Source organism: Cariama cristata, unplaced genomic scaffold (genome assembly GCF_000690535.1).
Source record: "Cariama cristata isolate BGI_N322 unplaced genomic scaffold, ASM69053v1 scaffold8799, whole genome shotgun sequence".
NCBI lineage: Eukaryota > Metazoa > Chordata > Aves > Cariamiformes > Cariamidae > Cariama > Cariama cristata.
Genome location: NW_009636312.1, coordinates 32,348 through 52,633, shown reverse-complemented (window position 1 = coordinate 52,633; position 20,286 = coordinate 32,348). Strand labels below are relative to the sequence as shown.

At 40.5% G+C, this 20,286-nt stretch overlaps 1 protein-coding gene across 1 annotated transcript in view; it reads left to right on the top strand.

The window, feature by feature from the left end:
- The window catches only part of FBXL2 (F-box and leucine-rich repeat protein 2), a 35,753-nt gene extending 15,467 nt beyond the window's left edge, over positions 1-20,286 (top strand). The window contains exons 4-15 of the mRNA XM_009707886.1: positions 319-393; positions 2,199-2,293; positions 5,403-5,471; positions 5,558-5,653; positions 5,955-6,081; positions 6,277-6,351; positions 9,629-9,759; positions 13,797-13,857; positions 14,350-14,394; positions 14,684-14,740; positions 18,521-18,733; positions 19,676-20,286. Of these exons, the coding sequence (XP_009706188.1) occupies positions 319-393; positions 2,199-2,293; positions 5,403-5,471; positions 5,558-5,653; positions 5,955-6,081; positions 6,277-6,351; positions 9,629-9,759; positions 13,797-13,857; positions 14,350-14,394; positions 14,684-14,740; positions 18,521-18,733; positions 19,676-19,783 (1,152 nt within the window). The 3' untranslated portion in view covers positions 19,784-20,286. The remainder of the gene's footprint in view (positions 1-318; positions 394-2,198; positions 2,294-5,402; positions 5,472-5,557; positions 5,654-5,954; positions 6,082-6,276; positions 6,352-9,628; positions 9,760-13,796; positions 13,858-14,349; positions 14,395-14,683; positions 14,741-18,520; positions 18,734-19,675) is intronic.

The window sequence follows — 20,286 nt, the reverse complement described above, 5'->3', positions numbered from 1 at the left end:
AAAATGGGGGGTTAAATCTTGCTGTGGTCATGTACGTACTTTGCATTTAATTTCTTGCTTTCCTGCATGTTTTATGGGCATAAGTTAAACTTTGAAGTGTAATCCATATTGGAGATTTGAGATTCATTTCCACAAATTCTGTGTTTTTTAACTAGTTGATATTGTATGACTACTAATATCTACAGTTATATTTCTTTTTTAATAATGGTACCTAAAATTGTATCTTTTGTTATAGTTGAGTTGGTTATCTTTGAATTGCTGAGAGGAAAATGAAGGGAGCAGGCAGTGGAGGTAATAAACTGTATTTGTTTTCGGTAGGCATGGAATGTTTTAGCTCTGGATGGAAGCAATTGGCAAAGAATAGACCTCTTTAACTTTCAAACGGATATAGAGGTTAGTGTCTTTGGGTTTTTTTCATTCCTGTGGTGATGTTTAAGAGCATAGCCCATTTTGAGTATCCCATAGACTGTGCTTGCATTCAAACGTTTTAAAGGCTAAAGTTCAAGGTAATAATACTGTGAAGGAGCAAATGGAAAAGAACTCTGTATTTGTCTTTTTTTATACTAGATGAGTATTTCAGTTTTGCTTGCCAGCTATGTATCAGATAATTTGCGTATGTCACATACATACAGGGCTCTAGAAATTCAAAGCTTCTCATTTCCAGAAAGTAAAGGTATAAATGGTACCTCTGGATGGAGTCAGATGCTCGGAATCACTGTCATGATCTAGACGATAATTTTGTTGCTGGTCCCGGGTCTCTCTCCGAGGCTGCCATCTGGTGCTTGGCTCTGGACACTTGGCTATAGGACTTGGAAATTGAAACAATAAAATGCTGAACAACTTTTCTTTATCCTTACAGTAAAGGTATTTGACCTCTGCTGAGAAGTAATTCGGACTAATCGGAAAGCTTTAACAAATACATCATTTTGTTTGTATAATGATTTTCAGTTTGTTTTGGTGTAAATTCTTCTGAGAGATAAGATAAAGAGTGTTACTTATGGCCTAAGAAACAATTTCTGATAAGAAAATCTTTTCACATAGTGGTAGCCAGGACTTTGGTAGTAGACTTAAATAACAAAATGTAAGAAACATTTTACCGTTTCAGTAAAACTGTTACCATCCCATACAGAGAGGAAAACAAACAAAAAAATCCACTGACCTATAATTCTATGAATATTCCTTCTTTAAAAAACAAAGAGAAGGAAATAAAAGGTGCTATTAGGTATTAGTCCTGTTTGTTAAATGATCAGTGTTGATTTCTTTTACCCTGCCTCCATAAAATTAGACACAATGTGATGTCTAGTCAGTTTTTGCACCTGCTTTTTGCTATCTTGTCTTGGTTTTCCTACCAAAAAAAAAAGTATATTTTTATTGTAGTTTAAATAACATTTTTGCATAATGCTACTTTCAGGTTGAATATTACTGTGCTGTTCTAATGTATAGGAAAATGGGCTTTCAGGATGTAAATAAAAAGCATTTTGTAGCAAATGTGGAGTCAAGTAGGAAGTTTTGTTTATAAGCTGTGCTTCAGCTTTTGACAAGTATAGAGTCTGTAAGCTTCACAGGGTGAGGAGTTCTTTTGCGTTAGGCACAGACTCCTAAATATGTATGGCATCGAAGACTGGCAGGTGGGCTCCGGCAAGTCTTCTGGAGGCAACTGAAGTGTCTGCGCTCACTGAGGTGTTCGGCACCTCTCCATTGCAGAGGTGACCACCGCTACAGCAGGGACTGTAGAACAGGACTTACCGGAGGCTGTGGTTCACTGACACGCTAGCCTGAGCACGGCTTTGTGGACAATTTAAACTTAGATGCTGTAGTAGTGACTGTGATCCTTGAGGAACGACCATGCCTCCTGTTCCGCTTCTGGGGCAGTTCTTCGTATTTCCTACACATCTGATAGAACTTGAAGATCGTTTTAGTGGTCTTAATGGGTAGGTTTCGCTAAGACAAAAAGTTGAGCCATGTGTGATAGACTGAAAAAAAGGGAGAGAGAACTGAAGATTGAGTTGAATAGCACTTCAATATCGGTGGAGATTCTCAACGGGTAACTTCTTTCTTAAAGTAGCAAAAGAAATTCAAAGAGGTTTAATTCTGATGGGGTATAGCTGGGGCTGGTCTTCACTCCTGGCATTTTTAATTTGGTTAGAATGTTATATCAGAACAAAACTCAACAAAATCTTCCTTTTATTTGGTTTAAGGGTCGTGTTGTGGAAAATATATCGAAAAGGTGTGGTGGGTTCCTGAGACAACTTAGTCTGAGAGGATGTCTTGGTGTTGGAGACTCCTCTTTAAAGTAAGTAAAGTCCTAGATTGAGATATCACCTATTTCTTAATGTCTGGACCAAAAGCAATTATTGTTACATTTGTTTGGATTTCTAAGTACTGACTAATGACCAAAATGGGATACTAAGTACCTTAATAATGACTAAACGAGATGTCAATTTGAGATCAAAGTATAGCTACTGGTATTTTCTGGAAATGAAAGAAGGAATGAGAATTGTGCTTTTCAGAAATGTGTCTTTTTCTTTCATTAGTATTATGTTGATATTTCTCCATTTTCAAGCAGTTAAAATGTTTTCAGACCTATAATCTAGCATCCTACAATATTAATTTCATCTAGATTAGTAGTCACTCAGTTTATGGTTTATTTTCTAGTCTGGACAAGAGGTAACTCTAGCAATGGGAGGAAGAATAAAGACTGATATGATTGAGTGCCTACAAAATTGGGAAAGGCCTGGGTTTCTCTTCTTGCTCTAATATGAGAACAGGCAGGCAACAGGGACATCTTGGGAGTCTCTAAGCAGAAACAGTGGCCCTTCTTTACACAGTATGTAAATTGAACTGTGCAGTTTGTTTCCAGATCATTTGAATCCATATAATCTTTTTCTATATGCAGACTGTTTAGCTAGATTCCTCTGTGCATATTTCTCTGAATATTTAAACCCAAAGATCTTACCTCCAGCTGAAGGCCCCCTAAGCCACAGAACTTTAGGGCTCAAAGAATATTTGGAGGAAGCCTCAGGGTATGGCTTTTTGCAGTTATGCTTTCCTCCGCTGTCACAGGAGGCTGGGCTGGACGGTGTTCAGTCGGGCGTAGTGTGGCTGTTCTTTGGTGGAAAATAAAGCACAAAGATTTTGTTATGCACTGGGTGTTAAGTTAGTGTCTTGTGACCTTTAGCTCTTTCTAAAATTTATAACTAAGTCTAATTCATGGATTTTTGTCTCTAGAGTAAATTCATCCAACAACTAGGTAAACAGTGGATTGCTTTAGTAACCGAAACGAGCATCCTAGCTTCAGACCCGAAGATTTCCCCAGAGCTTTCCTTGCCTCTAGGCCATCTCCCTAACTGATCCCTGGGGTGTCTCTACTTTCAGCCAGTTTTGCTTCCTGAGGGGAAAGTGCGTATCGTTACCATCTCCCAGGTTATTGGCAACTGCTGCCAAAAAAGAGGTAGCCCCAAGCAGAGTTAACTTTCTGCAGGGCTCCTCCGAGTTCCCAGGGCATTCGCACAGACGGTCCCTGCGTCCTCAGCAGGGAAGGCAGTGGCAGAAGTGGAGGAGAGAGGTAGCAGCTACCATGGGGAGGAGGTAGCGGGGAAGGCAAGGAGAAGAGTGTGGGAAGAATGAGTCAGGACGGTAGGTAACAGGTTTTCCTCCCAGTAACTCCATTTTCACACTTGGTTTAGGCTCCCAGCTGTGCTTTTCAGGACACTAAGGCTAGGGGATGGCAGTGAGGGTTGTGAACAGGACCAGCAATCATATGTGGGTTCAGGTATTAGTGGTGTTTGAGAAGAGAGGGAGGGCTGGAGATGGAATATTTGTAAATAATGATTTCTTTAGTAAACAGATACTTATTCTAACTATACAGCAGTTCAGTGTGTGGCATGTACATTGTAGGGATGATACAGGTAGTCATGCTAGGAGGTAATAGGACAGGCTTAGCTGAGAGTGGCCATCAGAGTGTCACCAGTATTCACACGTGCATCCGTAACAACTAACTGGTGCAGATGGTGGTGTCCAAGATGCTTTAGGAGAGAAGATGGCTCACCTCTGAAATACGAGCAGGTTATATTGAAATTCACAAATAAATGATAAATGCATGAGCTTTAAGACTTTCAAAACATTAGCATGAGAAAGGTGGCATTAATTTTCAGATACTTGTCCTGAAAGCAACTTTTCCTATCAGGCTTTTTGTGTTGAATTGTTTCCAGATCCACTAGTTTTGTGGGTGATATTAATTTCTCTATTTATACTTTTTCTACATCAACTTTTGTTTAGAAATAGCCAATTATCAAAGTAGGTATTGGCCATGTAAGTACTGAATGGTTGTGGCAGGTCTCTCAGGACATGCCCTGTGCTTGAATCTCGGAGGCAAAGTTTGCTGTTCCTCCAGAGTGTAGCGTCTTTCCAAGTGATTTGAAGAGTGTCTTGATTGTAAATCTCCCTCCAGTACATGAATGTTGCAACAGCTGTTTTGAGAATTCAAGTGGAAACTCTCACTGCTGTAACTATAACTGCTTGCTGGGTTTTTTTCCATTGTTTTCAATCCACGGTGGAGAGCCAGGCAGTTGTTACCAGCCGAGTGTGTAGTCGGATCTGTTAAGCACGGCAAGCCTCCAGACAAAACTGTGTTTGTGTGTTTCCTCCACCCCTGCCAATAAAATCTACACAGTTGGAGGAAACACGGGCATAAAAACAGTGTTCTGAAATGCAACGCAGCTGTAAATATTACTCTGCGGAGATGAAAAGAAAGTTTATGTATTTCTTCGGGGTAATTAGTATAATGATACATACAGGCTTTTAGAAGTATAATAGCTCCAATCATCCTTAGAGTTCATACCCAGTAGTGCACTCAGATGCATTTTAATTTTTAAAATTATAAATAACTAATTTGCAACCCACAGGGCTTTCCATTGGTAGTCCAATAGGCTTAGGTCCCACTCCTGTATTGTGCGAGGCATGTCCCTTTTCATTTGATGTGGGAGCAAGCTCCCTAATAAGACCTACAAAGGCTTCAGTAATGAGATGTGCAAAAACTTTCCCCAGCAGCTTAATGTTTAACTGATGTGATACTTAAACCTTTCTGTTTATGCCCTTAACGTTTTTAGTTAAGGCATTTGAAGCAATTTCAAATGTGCCAGAAATAAACACCTTGCGCAAGTGGCATTTGAGAGAGGAACGACACTTGATGTCGGGAGTTGCCTAGGACAGAAACTTGCAATAGCAAAAGGACAAAGCAACCACTGAGACAGATGTGTTTGAGGTGTACTTTGTAATTACTCTGTGGCTTGATTAAGCTTTTTGACGGCGGTGGAAGGCGGTCGGGGACAGAGCGCGCTCTAGTGACTCTATTACGGCTTGTGATGTTATATTAATTCTCCAGCTTTTTATTGCTGTTTTAGGACCTTTGCGCAGAACTGTAGAAACATCGAACACTTAAATCTAAATGGGTGCACAAAAATCACTGACAGGTAAGTCAAAGGGGTTTTTTGTTTGATGGGAAAATTTGGAAGAAGAAGTAGCTGAAGGTATTTTTAGTGTGTCTGCTGTTTTGCAGCACGTGTTACAGTCTTAGCAGATTCTGTTCCAAGCTGAAACATCTGGATCTGACATCTTGCGTAGCCATCACAAACAGCTCTTTGAAAGGCTTAAGGTAAGAAGTGTTTTGTGTTAAAGAAAAGCATTTAAAGAGCTGTTCAACATTTAATAAAGTTAAAAAAATGGGTGCTGAACCTTAATACTGTGTATCAGCACTGACTGTATCCTGTATCTAGGACTTCTTGGGTGTAGACTATGATGTTTGTGTGTGGTCGTTTCTCATGACTTTTCTCTGGAGGCCTGGCACAGTCCACTGGCTGTCATTAATTTCTAACAGTGTGTTTAATTTGGGTTTCCCACTGTTATGACTATTTGAAGGCTGGATTTAACTTTATGTATTTTTTTAATTCTCCCAGTGAGGGTTGCAGAAATCTGGAACATTTGAATCTTTCCTGGTGTGATCAGATTACGAAGGATGGTATTGAAGCACTGGTGAAAGGGTGTAGTGGACTAAAAGCTCTGTTTCTTAGAGGTTGCACACAGGTACATAACTGCTTGGGTGATCCTTTAGGAATAAAATTTTATTTTGGGTTTTTGAAATCTCCATGAATTAAAAAATACCATTTTTGTTATAGTCTTTTGTTCAGTATTGCAAGATGTGTACATTCTTTGGGCTGCTTTGCTGTGATTTTAATTTCTTGTTTCTTTTCCTATGTCCGATTTAATTGCTAAATACAGTTAGAAGATGAAGCGTTGAAACACATTCAAAATCACTGTCATGAACTTGTAATCCTGAATTTGCAATCCTGTACAGTAAGTATTCGAAACTTCAAAAGATGCATTCTCTAATAATCATAAACCGTTTTTGAATGCTAATTAATTGATCTGTTATATGCTTAAATAATTCAGATAGTACATCTCTGCAGTTTACAGAATTTTGTGTGGAGTATAGGTCTTAAACGATCTGGCTGTTGCTACAGCTGAGTGTGGATTTGGAGTGTAGGGGTTTGGGGTTTTTTCCCCTCATTACATCTTTTAACTCTAGCAAGCTCTAGAGTAGGAATTAACTGTAATCATTCAAATCTCATGAACTGTGTATCCACTAAACCATGCAGTTTTACAGATGTAGTTCTTGTTCTCCCATCCATTCAGGTGAAACGTTTTGGTCTGTTTGTAACTTCAAGGTTTCTAATTGAGCAGAAGCCATATTCTGGGCTACATAATTGAGAGTAAAATGTAATGGCACCATAACTGAAGGTAGCAGGAGAAGGGCGTGCTTTTTCAATAGTGATGGAAGAACACATTCATATGTAATGAAATGACTGGGAGTCATTCATGTACTTTTAATTCTGCTTATAGAGCATACAAAAATTAGATTTGCTGTGTTTTATATTTGCTTTTTTTGTTGTTTCTGATGTGACTTTTTAGGAATGGGAAAGGTCTCCTTTTAGATTTTAAATGTATTTAAGTCATTCTTTGTAAAACCTTAGAAAATCTTGAAATAAAGTAGAATTTCAGTGTTTCAGTCATAATGAAGTTAGATTTTTTTTTTTTCTTTTCAAAAGTTTTTTACAGTTTTATGGCTAGCAGGTATCATGACATCTGCTTCGGCTGAAACTTTCAAATCTGTTTTACACATAATTCCTGAATGAATGTGACATGGGACCATTTTTTTATTAAGACTGGATGAAAATTTTTGGACCAAAAATATTTCTTTAAAGTGTTGAATGTTTTGGAGTATTAGGGATTATTAAAAGTTACATTAAAAAATTGCAGAAATTAAGAACAATATGAATACAAAACTTGAGCTTCCATGAGCCAGATGTTTAGTGAAAGAGAATTTTCAGATTTTTCAGTGCCCACTGAAGTTGGTCACCTAAAGATAACAGGAGATGAAAGGAAGTTCCTTCTTTTGGTCAGAACCACACTTAAATAAAGTCAGCATGTAATTTCCTCCTCTTTCAGTCTTCCTTTTACTGTCCTCCTTCTCCAAAGTTCTTTTTCTGTTATGTTTTACCTGAGACTAATGAGATGTATCAAGGCCAGCCTTTTCTGATTGCTTTTGTGGAAGGCTGTCAACAGGTCTGAGGATAATCAGTTGTGATCTCTCCCATGTGAAAGAGGCATTGGCATAAAAGTGTACCAGAGTTTTCCCTCGGCTAGTATGTTTGTCATCATGTAGATACTAAGTACGAACAAAAAAACCCTCATGAGTGAAAGTATTTTTCCCTTTGAATTTTTTGAGTTGATAGTCTGTGTGTCCTACCTAGCTACGTGTGCTTTAAAGCTTTGTTTCACTGGAGATGTGTCCTGCTTGCTAGGGCTTAGAAGCATGCTTCCAGAAGCAGCCAGGCTTTTTGTGGTCAAAGGGCTAGCACTGATTTTTACACATCAGGTATCTTTGTGCTTTGTACGATCCACACATTAATTCTAGTGACTTATGGCCCTTGTAAAATGCCAGTCCGGCTCCAGCAGCTATGGAATGAACTGATATTAACTGTGGAAACTGCAGATCTGAAAGGTACCACCTTTAGAGAAAGATTTTAGAAGCTGGGGACTTGCAGGCATTTTTTTGAGCAGTTTTCTTTCCTGAGGAGGATGTGGGCATTGAAATCACAAGCAATTTCAGAATGGAAAATTTTCCTATATAACCTGAGGGTTTTGTCCATCTCTGACAGCAGCATAAAATTTACATAGTCCTTACCTCCAAAATAGTTCCTTTCCCCAAAAATAGTGTCATGAGTATCACTCAAAAGAAACAAAACAGTTGCAGGGATCCAGAAATACATGATTGATGTTGAACTTTTAATTTATTTTTTTTAAAAAAAGCTTATCTTATCTGTAGATGATGCAAATCCTTCTGGATCCACAAAAAGAAGACAAGACTTCTAATTTTCTGTCTAGAATAATTTTTATTTGACAGAGCAAATTGCAAATATAAACTGATATTAAAAAGTGCTGGGTTGGGGGCATAAGGCGATCTTCCTTTGTGCTGAGCTACTGCTATTTTTCATCCTGTTTTCATCTGAGAGGTAATGTTAGTGGTAATACCCTCAGAAATATGCTATGGTAGTATTCGCGTACCTAGATGAGTGACTTATAAGAGGAATGTGTATTTTCAATTCAAAATACAGTAGAGGTCTTTGTTATTATTGGAAGAGTCATGTCAGGCCAGGAAATAAAATAACCTGTTTCACCATGAAGGATTAGTCATTCAGCAGAAAAATTAAATTCTTGGAGTTAGGAGTGGGAGGAGAGGAGAATACTTTTTCCAGAATAGAAGACCTGTAAACAAAATAGTATTTCCACGCACCTCCAATAACCTAGTTCCTGTTGCTGTTTTGTGTGCAGCTGCATGGGGCTATTTCTTATAGTTCCTGTTTCAGCGAGAAATATTTTTTTTTTATTCATATTCCAAACTTAGTTACTTTTTTCAGAATATCTAGTACAAAACAATTTTAAGAAATGAAAAACCCTCTTTTGAGTTAACTCTTTCAGATAAAGACAACAACTGCATAGGGTAGGGCAAACCTGGCTTTTACATTTATCTTCTGTAAAGAATGGATTTTATATATACTTGTTTACCTGTAGCTCTTGCTTTGAAAATTATCTGAGGGTGAAGGATTTTTACCCTTGGGTCCTACTGTTCCAGTGCGAAATGGGTAGGTAGCTCTCCTGCTGTCGAGCTTTAAGCTGTCTTTTGCACTGTTCCTGAGCTTGCACAGGCACTGGGATGAAAGACCTGAACTCTACAAACATACAAGCAGCAAGCTATTTCACACAATGACAGCTACAATTTAAAAAAAAAAAAAAATAAAAAATTGAAAATTATAAAGCAAAGTGAAAGAGGAAGACAACAACAAAGTCTCCCTCTGTGCATCAGGCTGCCTTTGAGCAGTACTCACGGTCTGTGGAAAAACATGTATATCTATGTAGGAATTGTGTGTTGATGATCTTCAGTGTTATGGTTGAAAATCCACAGGTTGGCATGGTTATATACAGTGTGACACTGTTCAGTAATATGTCTTGATTTTTGTTCTTAGCTGGTTACGTGATAACGGAGTAACTTCAACCTTCTTCTGTGTTGCAGCAAATTTCAGATGAAGGCATTGTAAAAATCTGTAGAGGATGCCATAGACTTCAGTCACTCTGCGTTTCAGGCTGTAGCAACCTTACAGATGCTTCTCTCACAGCACTTGGTCTAAACTGTCCAAGGCTGAAGTGAGTATGTTGTGAGCATGTCATGAGTATGTCGTGTTGTTACTGGCCTGATCTAAGAGATTAACTTCTGAAGATAATCAGCTGATATCCAGAGATTTGATTTAGCTTTGTGTTGTTTGCATTACCTTTGCAATAAGAACATTAAGTTAGAAGTACCAGCTGAATATGAACTTGAGGGCTGGTCCTCTGTAGCTGTCGTATGAATGTAGTCCACTGTATATTGGAAAAAAAAGAATTAATATATGACAAATAAACCATGTTGAACCTAGCAGTTCAATTCTGTGCTTCTAGCTAAGTATTTTAGGTACTAATTACAAGCCAGAAGAAAAGAAGATATAAAGCCCGTTATTTTTTTAAAAGGTAAAAATATTTGTAGTTGTGTTGTGTCTTGTGATGTTTGTACTCTGGTGTGGTTTTATGAAGTCATTTATCTTGCAAAAAAACAGCTAAATTATACTTGAGTATAACACTTAGATTTTATTATAAATGTGTTTTTAATATGCTCTGCAGTACATCCTGGCATTCTTAAACTCTGATAGGGAGTGCGCTAATGTATCTGCAAGCACTGAGGACTGATATTTATGGGATATGTTTTGAGTAATAGGGGCTTGTCAGTTAAAAATAATACAAACTTTAACACTGGTGTAATTTGCACTAACGTATGTGTTATGGTGGTATTCTCAGAAGTGGGGACGGCTTCAGCTTTAATAATGAAGCTCCATCATTCAGCAGCTCTCTGGTTGTAGAGACATATAATACTTTTGTAAGGTCTAATTTTAATGTAAATTAAATCAAACCAAAAGATTTTTGGATGACACTGAATTGCCATTTATGACAGAAACGTGCAGGAGTTACAGCTTGTTATCCTTCAATCACAGTTAAATGGAGGAACATGTAGACCATAAAAATTAAGGGAAGCTATGTTCAAATGCCAGTGGGCAATATGCTGTCGCGCGGTGTCCCTTTAGCTGACAGAGCGAAAAAGAGCTTTTGTTACTGTAGGAAACCCATCCTTAAGACCACTCCAGAGTGACGGTCCCCTTCACGTAACCGTTCATACTTACAAGACCTTACGTGTGCCCGTGTTTGGGGCTTTGGAGTCTTCTGGCACACTTAATTGTGTTCCTTAGAAAGCGGTGCTGCTGTTACTGGTCTTTTTCCAGGATTTCTCTCCTTCTCTCAAATCATGGCTCAGAGTGGAAATAAAAGGAGGTCTAAAGTGCTATTAGTTGTGCATTTTTTTGCAAGGGCAGCGCAACTGTGGCAGGAGTTGTTTTGCCTTTGGTAGGTGAACCGTTAGCCCGTGTCTGTGCCACGAGGGGGAAGGCGGGTGCCGTTCTTCTCCTTTAACGAGGAGCAGTGTAAGGAGAAAAGTGACCCTGTGCAGTGATTGCGGCAGAGGGGTGCGTGATGGAAGGACAGGTGATAACAGCTGGTTACAGCTAGAATTTTGGGGTCATGTGTGGAAAGTACTTGATAAAAATTATGTTGGAAATCAAAGGGAAATGTCATTCCACACTTGTTTGTATCTTCTGAATATTTTGGTGTTGAGTATGAAAGAAAACTTTCCTGCCTCTGTTGGATGTGCTGGCCCTGTTAGGAAGCTTTTAAGTATTTTCTGTGCTGTGCTACTTGCACTTCAGGGTCTTGGATGTCCTACCGTGCTGCTTTCTGCAGTAGTGCTGTGTTCTGCAGCTGTTACCACTCACAAATGACATCTCCTTGAAAAAAAATCAGAAGCTTGACCAGCTCCCTTCAGCTGTTTTGTTGGTTTTTTTTCCCCTGCATCATGGTGTAGCTGTCTCCTCATCCTTTTTTATATCTGCTCATTTAAGTACTCGATACCTTCTCTGTTTTTTTAGCGCTTTTTAGTGTTAAAATACTGATAGGTGTTTTGGTGAGGCTCATTGAGAAAAGCACCCATGAACCATGAATGTCTTTGTCCAGGTGGGGCTGTGAAAGTTAGGACCATATTGCCTTTAACCTCTCCCACCTGCTGCTCATTGAACAGGAGTAGGGAGCTGCTGTGTGCAGAGAGGCTCCAGGTGTGCCCAAAAGACATCCACAAACAAGGAACGCCACTGTGAGGTCTGTCCCAGAGAACCTTGCTTTATAAGGGTAGGAATCTGCTCTCGGGTGTCATTTTGCTTCATCAGCTCCTATGCTAGGTACTTTGTCACAAATCACTGGATGGGAAAGAAATGTCAGCTGTATCTGGAAAAAAGAAGAGCCCTCTATAATTAAGTACAATCACTAAAACTAAGCAAAAATTAGATCTTTGCTCATTTTCCTGTTTTGCCCTCCCACCTGTTTTTCATATTGATTGGGTCTGATTGATGCAGGCTGCGTATACATAGCTCACTCTCTCCCTGTTCTGCTCCTCTGACTGACTGCACACTCGGTTTCAGGAAGGCTAGAGCTGCTAGTCTTCTGGTTTCTTACCTTGTTTCTATGTTCTTCTTTTCAACCAGATGTGCAGTAAGTAGCATCCTTGCTATTTTGCATGTTTTTGTCATCCCCCCCCCCAAGTCAGAAATGTAATGGGGTTGGGAATCCAGTGGTTATAAGTGTAGGTGGGGTTGAAAGCAAGTAATTTATGAAAGGAGTAAGAAGGGTGACAAATGTGTCCTGAGTCATGTGTTTGTGGTGGTAGTGGTGGGTTTTTCCTTCTTGTTTGCTATCCTAGGTAATTTTCAGAGTAGCTGAGAGTATTTTACGATAGGTTGCTAACTGCCCTTGACGGCTGGGCACAAAGTTCCCAGATGTGAATCTGGAAAGAAAATCCAGAGGTGTTACAACCGTCCCCTTGGGAAGCAGTACCTGTCTTCTACCTCTCTGCTGGCTGTTCTTGAGTTTCCATCTGACTTCTGAACCTTGCTGAAGACCAGCCCTCTGGAAGTGGTTTTCAAGGGTGTATCCTGTGGGACTGCTCACCTCTAAACTCGGCTGGGCTCTTGCTTTTGGCTTGGGAGAGACTGATCCGGCAAAGTCGTGGTCAGAGCCCCCCATCCTGCGCTTGGGTGGGGTTGTATTTCTCTGGTGCACCCAGCATGGCTTTTCCCTTTGCGCTTTCTCTATAGAGCGAGCGCTTTCTAATCACCTCCTAAACCAGTGGAGGGATGTAGATGCCTCTAAGCGTTAGCACAGCAAGAAGTTCTTTTGTCCATCCTTCCCTGCCTCCTCCCCATTGACCCCAGGGTAGAAGTAGTGTTTGCCGTGGCCAGGGGGTAAGTTAGACTTGGTGGGTCCTGTGGAGGTTTCCCCTTATTCATCTGGATACTTGGTCTGCCTGCAAAGTAGAAAGTGTTCATTAAAACGAAAAGAAAACAAAGACAACAAAACATTAATGGGATGAAGGCCTGTTCTGCATACTAGTGGTGCTGTTTGGGGCAGTTGACTTTTTTTTTTTGCCAGTACTGCTTCCCAGTGCTTCTCGGAAGAGTGTTGGGTTTATCTTTCCAAAACATTGGGTTATTTTCTTTAAGCTTGTGTTGGTGTAGTTTATTGTTTTTCTGTGGGCTTGGAGATTTTATGCTCCTTGCTTTCTGGTAACTTGCTTCACTGAGCTTCATGCAGAGGCTCCGAGTGAATTTCTAGTAAGCAGTTTCTCAGTTTCGTGGCTTCCCGACATCCTGTGGGTAGCTACCAGGTTTTAGATGCAGGCTTCGTCTGCATTTTCCTTAACTCAGGGTTTATTCTCCCATATCTTTTCTCAGATAACACATGAGAAAACTTGACCATTATGCTGTCTTACTGAAACAAGAGGTTAAAATGCCTATAATTATGGATAATTTTTTTCCACTAAATGTTGAGAAGATTTGAGGATTGAACTTAATCTTTTCTGTGCCTGTTAGAATCTTCTGATAAGCTGGATCAAAAGTCTGCCTAGTGCTTTTTAATTGCAAATCACTGTGAAAAATAAGCATATGTATACATTGGCTACGGAGAGCTTTAAGTTGCAGAAGACAGATTTGTATCTCGTATGCATTTGCTTTTTTCTATGTTAATGTTTTCTTTAACATTTGAAACTTTTCCAGGATTTTGGAAGCTGCAAGATGTTCACATCTTACAGATGCTGGTTTTACCCTTTTAGCACGGGTAAGGGTCATTTCAGAAGGTTAGAGCTTGCCTTGTTTTCATTGCTGCTGAGCAGCTGTGAATTGATGTGGTCCTGCTGGGAAGGAATATGAGAAGAAGAAAAATAAAGTAGGAAGAACCCACTGGAGCATGGGACTAAAAAGTGATTTTTTTTCTGGATTATACTTAGAGCTGCAGTTTGATCTTTTTTGCCATCTATTGTTGCATTTTTCACTTTTTTTTTCCTCTCTTTTTTAGTGTATTTCAATTGAATTTATTATGCTTAACATAATTCTAAATTTGTGTAATGTATTCTAGCCGCATTTCCCCTATAGATAACACATACCTTTGTGATATTTACACCCCAAAACCCACCATATAATAGATTGTTCTGAGCATACCTTTAAGTTACAAAAATACTTACATTATACATTATAAACTGTAAGCACATTGTCTATATGTTGTTTTATTTCATATTTTGTTTATCTGTTTGGGTTTTTTGTTTATTTTTAGAATTGCCATGAGCTGGAGAAGATGGACTTGGAAGAGTGTGTTTTGGTGAGATTTAATATGAAAAGGAATATTGAACATGCAGTGTAAGAATGCAGTGCGTTAGCACTTTCAGTTAGATGTGCTTTGTTTTCTATTAATAGTGCCTTGTTTATGATAGTAAATAAACATAATTATTGGGAAAGTCTATCCAGGGAAATACTTGAAGAGTAACAGGTGTTTGGGTGTTTTCCAGAAATAACAGAACCTTCCTCTGATAGAGAAAGAGAGACCTTATTTGAGGGTTGACCTTTCTGCTGTCTGTTGCTTATGGTTGTTTGATTTCTTTTATTTCTAGATAACTGACAGCACATTGATACAACTTTCTATACACTGTCCTAAGCTACAAGCATTGGTAAGTTTAACTCTTTGTTTGTGAACTTTAACACATCCCCCAAACACCCCCCCAACTCCTGCAATACAAAACTAGGCTGTTCACTCTCTATCTAGAAAAGGTTCCTGATGTTGTATGATACCGTGCAGAATATATGCAAGTTTTGTCAATATTCTAAAAGAAGCAGATGACTCCTAGAATATTTACATGCATTTTGTGATTAAAAAAAAAAATTACCAAATCAGTGAGTAATAACCAGAAGGCTTATATTTTATGGTTAACATCCTTCATATTTGATTACTTAACTCAACTTGCAGTACTCAAATCCTTTATAGATACTCTTTAAGTGTTCACTAATGGTTTTCTTGGGGAGTATGACACTTTACATCAAATATTGAATAAACAAAACCAAGCAGGGAAGATAAATGTAATCACTCTGTAATCAGTTTTGCATGCAAGCAGTTTTTCCCAGGGACTACATTTACCTAGTGGATTATGGAAGGTTTTCTTGACCTAGACTTTTGGATGTAATTGGAGAGGACTGAGATCCCCTCCGTGGGGTACCCAGCGTACTGTATTTCAAAGAACTGTTTTCTAGGGAGTCATTGCTTCGATCTTTCAGAACATCAGAACCAATTTCAGGTGATGTAACTATGGCTGTTCTTCAGTCAGACTCAGTTTGGAGTCAAGGTACTCCCAAATCACGAGACTGTCTTTACAACAGGAGCTCCTGTATTTAGGGCCAGTTGTCCCCTAAGTGTAGATTTCTCGTGCACTACTTCAGATCTACGTGCGAGAACAAGTGTCTTTAATCCCATCGAAGAACAGATTATAAAGGAAGGTTTGCTGCTTCGTTAATTAAATTGTGTTATTGATTAGTTAGCGTTACTCAGTGTTACTATGGTAGCGACATGAGGAGAGACGGCTTTTAAAAAGGAGTTTGTTCACTATTTTTTATTGTTGTTTTTTATTTTTGCTTATTAATTGTCCGACCTCATTCTGTATCATGATTCTTAACGTTAAACCAAACAAGAGTTGTCAGGAGATGTGGAGCCATTTATGTGGGACACTTTTTGTTCTTCTGTGACGGATATACTTTTGTATTCTAATCCCAATCATAGCCGGTACTCGCAAGAGATCTTTTGTACTAGTTCTGCTGGTGCTTCACCAGAGATCATAAAACCTCATAATTTCCAAGTATTTTTCTGAACCTGCTCCTGTTTGCAGGCCTTTGTGTGCTATGCCACACTTCCCTGTCTGTGGGCTTGGTAAAATAACATACCTTTTCTAAGGGAACTGGAGAAATTGATTTTTTTTTTTTTGTTGATGTGTATATCCTGGGTTTAGAAAGGATACATACTCAAAAGACTGTGAGTGAACAGTGATGGCTGAGAAGTACAGGGAAAGAAAAACCAGACCACCGGGTGCCAAATACCCTACATGAACTCATCTTGGTACTTCGAATGTGGAATCACATGCTGTTGACGGCTCTGTAAACTCTTGTGTAGCTGTGCTTTAGCATATGTTGAGGTAGATTGGCAGTTTAAACAAATATTTTGGAGTTGCAGAAATCAACTTTGAATTTCTTTCTTGGTGTTCGGAGACTTATTTCGGAGACAGTGGAAATAAGCAAAAGCACTGTTAGACTGATTACAGTCAACTATTAATCTTTGTCAGTATCAGAGTACTCAGATGCTTTTTTTTTTTACTTACTGGACTTAAGTAATTTCTGGTGAAAGTGTTTAATAATTGTGCATTCAAATTATTGGAGAAACTGAAAAAAAAATTTGAAGAAATTGACTGTATCTCTTTGTTCTAAAGATTTCAAGCAATTGTCTTTGTAAAATTCCACGTTATTAACATTTTCTAATAGGCTTATGAAGTGAGAAAAATGGTGTGGTTTAATACGAAGTGTGTATCATTTGGCATATTTGTTTTACAAAGTTCTACGAACTGAGCTGTACGTCCTGTATTGTGCTTTCAGTACCCAATACGGTGTCTCAGGAAAGCTGATTTTATAAGCTGCTTACTTCCTGGGATGGAAAACTCTTAATTAGCCAGCAGGCTGCTGCCATAGCCAACAGCTTCAGGTATAACCTCCTGTCCTTCCTTGAAACAGCAGGTCTGTTATAAGTGTTCTTTAACCCTGCCACTGCTGATTGCTTCCAGGCTGTGAGCCAAATCCAATGCTCCGAACACGTACATAAAGAAAGTAGGTATAGGAGAGGAGGTAAGCGTTTAAGGAGTCGATAGGCTTGCAGAACGTAAACGTGCCATAAGCTAAAACGCTGCTGTCAGGGGCAAGCGTTTCCGTTCCGTTGTCTTTTGGAGATGGTTTGCAGGAGCTGTGGTGGTGCCGGGAGTCGCTGCCAGCGGCGCACACTTGGTGAGTGAGGGGAACGGGGGCAGCTGGAGCTGAAGGGGGGCTGCCAGGATGCTCCCCGTCCGACGGAGGGGAGCTGCAGACCTGTCTCCCGGCCTCTCCTCTGCTTGCTTGTTCATCCTCTTGAGCAAAGGAGAAAAAAAAAAAAAGTTGCGGGGCAGGACAGACCCCCTGTGCCTGGTGTAGCAGGGAAGAATGGCTCGCAGCTCTAGCTGCGGTAAAATGAGGGTGAGGCTGGTGGTCCTCCGCTGCCTTGGCAGGCTGAAATAAAAGCAGCTAGATGTGTTGTACGAGAGAAGGGAAGGATTAGATGTTGGATTCAGAGGGTTGGCAGGACGTGCTTTTGAGTGCTACTGTTGGCTTGCTCTGAGTTAAAAAGCACTTTTGGATTGCTGCAAGTGTTTCTTCATCAGTTACTGTCTGAAAAAAAACTTGCGGTGAGGAAAGGCTACTTCAGACCCAGTCACCGTTAGACTTAGATACAGGTACGGGCAAAACACAGGGCTGAGCATAAAGCAAGGAGCTCGGGTGTGGAGTTCATCGATCCTGCACACTTCTAGTGCAGAAGACTTGAAATCATTCATCTCACAGGTGACAAAGAGTGGTTTTTAAGCCTCCTCTGGGGAAATTCTGTTTCCTATTGTTGTCATCATTGGTGCTTCTCCAAAAGTCATGAATTCCCTAAAGGAACCAGGAAACTGCTTTATGTGGTGCTACTGCCTGAGATGCGGCAACTTTTTCCATGCTCTTGAAATTCCAGGGAGTAAAAAAAAAATAGGCTGAAGAGGAGCAGAATTTTTTTTGTCTATTATGCTGACCGTTGCAGAAAAGGCCCGCTCCTGCAGCTACACAAGATGTTTATTACTCCTTGTATGTACAGCCTGAGGTGCTAAGTGCTCACGGTTTTTTGAAATCGGTATTTGGCAAATCAGTCCGGCCTGATTCTTCTTCATGTGGGCTTGCACAGGTGTGGTCCTGCTGGTATGTATGAAAACATGGTAGCTGTGAAACAGAAACTCCTGTCAGTCGATCCTCATCTATTCCTGTATGTTCTTGATCATCCTTTAAAGTTGTCTCCCGTTTCTGGCATGGCACAGGAGCTGTTTGCGCCCCTCGGTAACGGAGGTGTGTGACCGCTGGAACAGAATTCCCACGCTCACAGAGAGCAAAGGGGCCTGAGGAGTTTTGCCAGTGATGCCTGATTTGGGACTCCACTGGTTTTGAAGCGAAGTTAATAATAAAGTACAGCAGTTTTGTTAAGCAGAGCTGTTTCTTTTGTTACTCTTCTGGATTCCAGCTGTATACTCTTTGTAACTCTTCAACCACTAGCAGGAAGGAGGTTGAAGAGGACTTCTGATGTTTAGAGGGTGGAGTAACTTAGGGCTGAGTGATGTTAACTGTTTGCCTCTCTGTTTTAGAGCTTATCTCACTGTGAATTGATCACTGATGATGGGATTCTTCATCTGAGCAACAGTACGTGTGGTCACGAGAGGCTGCAGGTACTGGAGCTTGATAACTGTCTCCTCATCACTGACGTGACTCTGGAACACCTGGAGAACTGCCACAACTTGGAGAGAATTGAGCTGTACGACTGTCAGCAAGTCACGCGAGCTGGCATCAAACGAATCAGAGTACGTGTTTGCTGACTTGAGCTGTTGGGAATGCGCGAGGTGTTGGGAATGCGCGAGATGGTGTGAATCCTGCAGCGTCCCAGGGGAGGGAGGATGGAAAAAGAGAGTCTGGGCAGCGTTCTGTTAGGTCCCCACCTCTAGGGAGTAAACATAGCTTTTCTGTATGAGCAGTAATAGTTGTCTAATGCTGTTTATAACTCATGACACTTTGGCTGTTGGAAAGATGAGTGCTTATCTTCTGCTTTCGGTATTTTTTTCAAATACAGGCTTCTGTGTTTTCAGGATTGTGTAGTGGCATTCTCTAACTCTCCTAGAATATATGTTAATGTACAGAGCCAATAGTAAAACATCTGCAGGGAGATTTCTGTTAATGGGTTGTAGGGCCATTAGGCCCCGGAATCCAGCCACAGACTTTTCCTCTGTGCACCCCCCCATTCGGTCGGGGACCCCCCACCTTTGGGGGGAGGCAGCCTTTTAGCCTTACTGTGGAACTTGTCTGCAGCTTCATATCCCAGATTTGTGTCCAAACACCTTTGCAGTTGGAAAGCGCATCCCCCATCGTGACTGTTGAGGGCAGATGGCCGGTTTTATTCCATGTGGCTTTCTAGGATGAGGGGAGACAAGCTACGGCCTCGGCTGTCCGCAGCAGCCAGGGCTGGGTCTCTCCCTGCAGCCGGACGCCGGCCTCTCCTGGCCGAGCCCTCTGGGCCAGCTGGGGCTTTGCTGGGGCATAAGTGGGAGCGCTGAGCAGGTGGGTGCCCAGGCCTTCGGAGTCTGCATCAGGAGAGAACAGCTTGGATCCTATCAAGTGTCTAGATGCTTTCTTTTTAGCTAACTAACCTTAACGAGAGCCCACTTGTTGGCAGTGATGGAGGCGTACTGCTGCTGTTTGCTGCTGATGTTTATTTCTCTCCCATTCTAACGCAGACTTTTCATCCACAGGCTCACCTACCTCATGTGAAAGTTCATGCTTACTTTGCTCCAGTAACTCCCCCTCCTTCGGTGGGAGGGAGCGGGCAGCGCCTCTGCAGATGCTGTATTATTCTTTGACAGTAAGTGCAAACACACAGAAAAATTTGTTGTTGTTGTCGAAGAAAAGAGTGGGACTGCAAGTCAGTGGAAGGAGTCGGTTTCCTGACAGTCCTAATGGTGGTGTTTGTTTGGACATCCAGTCTTGTGACAAGAAAAGCATTGTTTTTTTTTCTGGGTAAAAATCTTAATGTAATTGTGCAGCTGTGGATTAAGTTGGTGATGCTTCGGTTTGTATTAGTAACTCCTTCCTTCTGTTGGCATGAGAACTGAAGTACCGTGTCAGATGTGTAGGTGTTTCGGCATAGCAGCTACTTGGTGAAAGCTCACTAAACCTGGAAGTTAATTTTGCATTTGTGTGAGTTCTAACGTAACGTGGGGCTTAAGTCCGTCACACCGAGGAACTGAACCTGCTGTTCTGTGACATACATGACAGATTAAAGATCAGGTTTAAGGACAAATCAGCTTTAGCAGATGTTGACCAAAAAATGCAAGGTGATCATGAGCTCTTACGGCAAAACAGC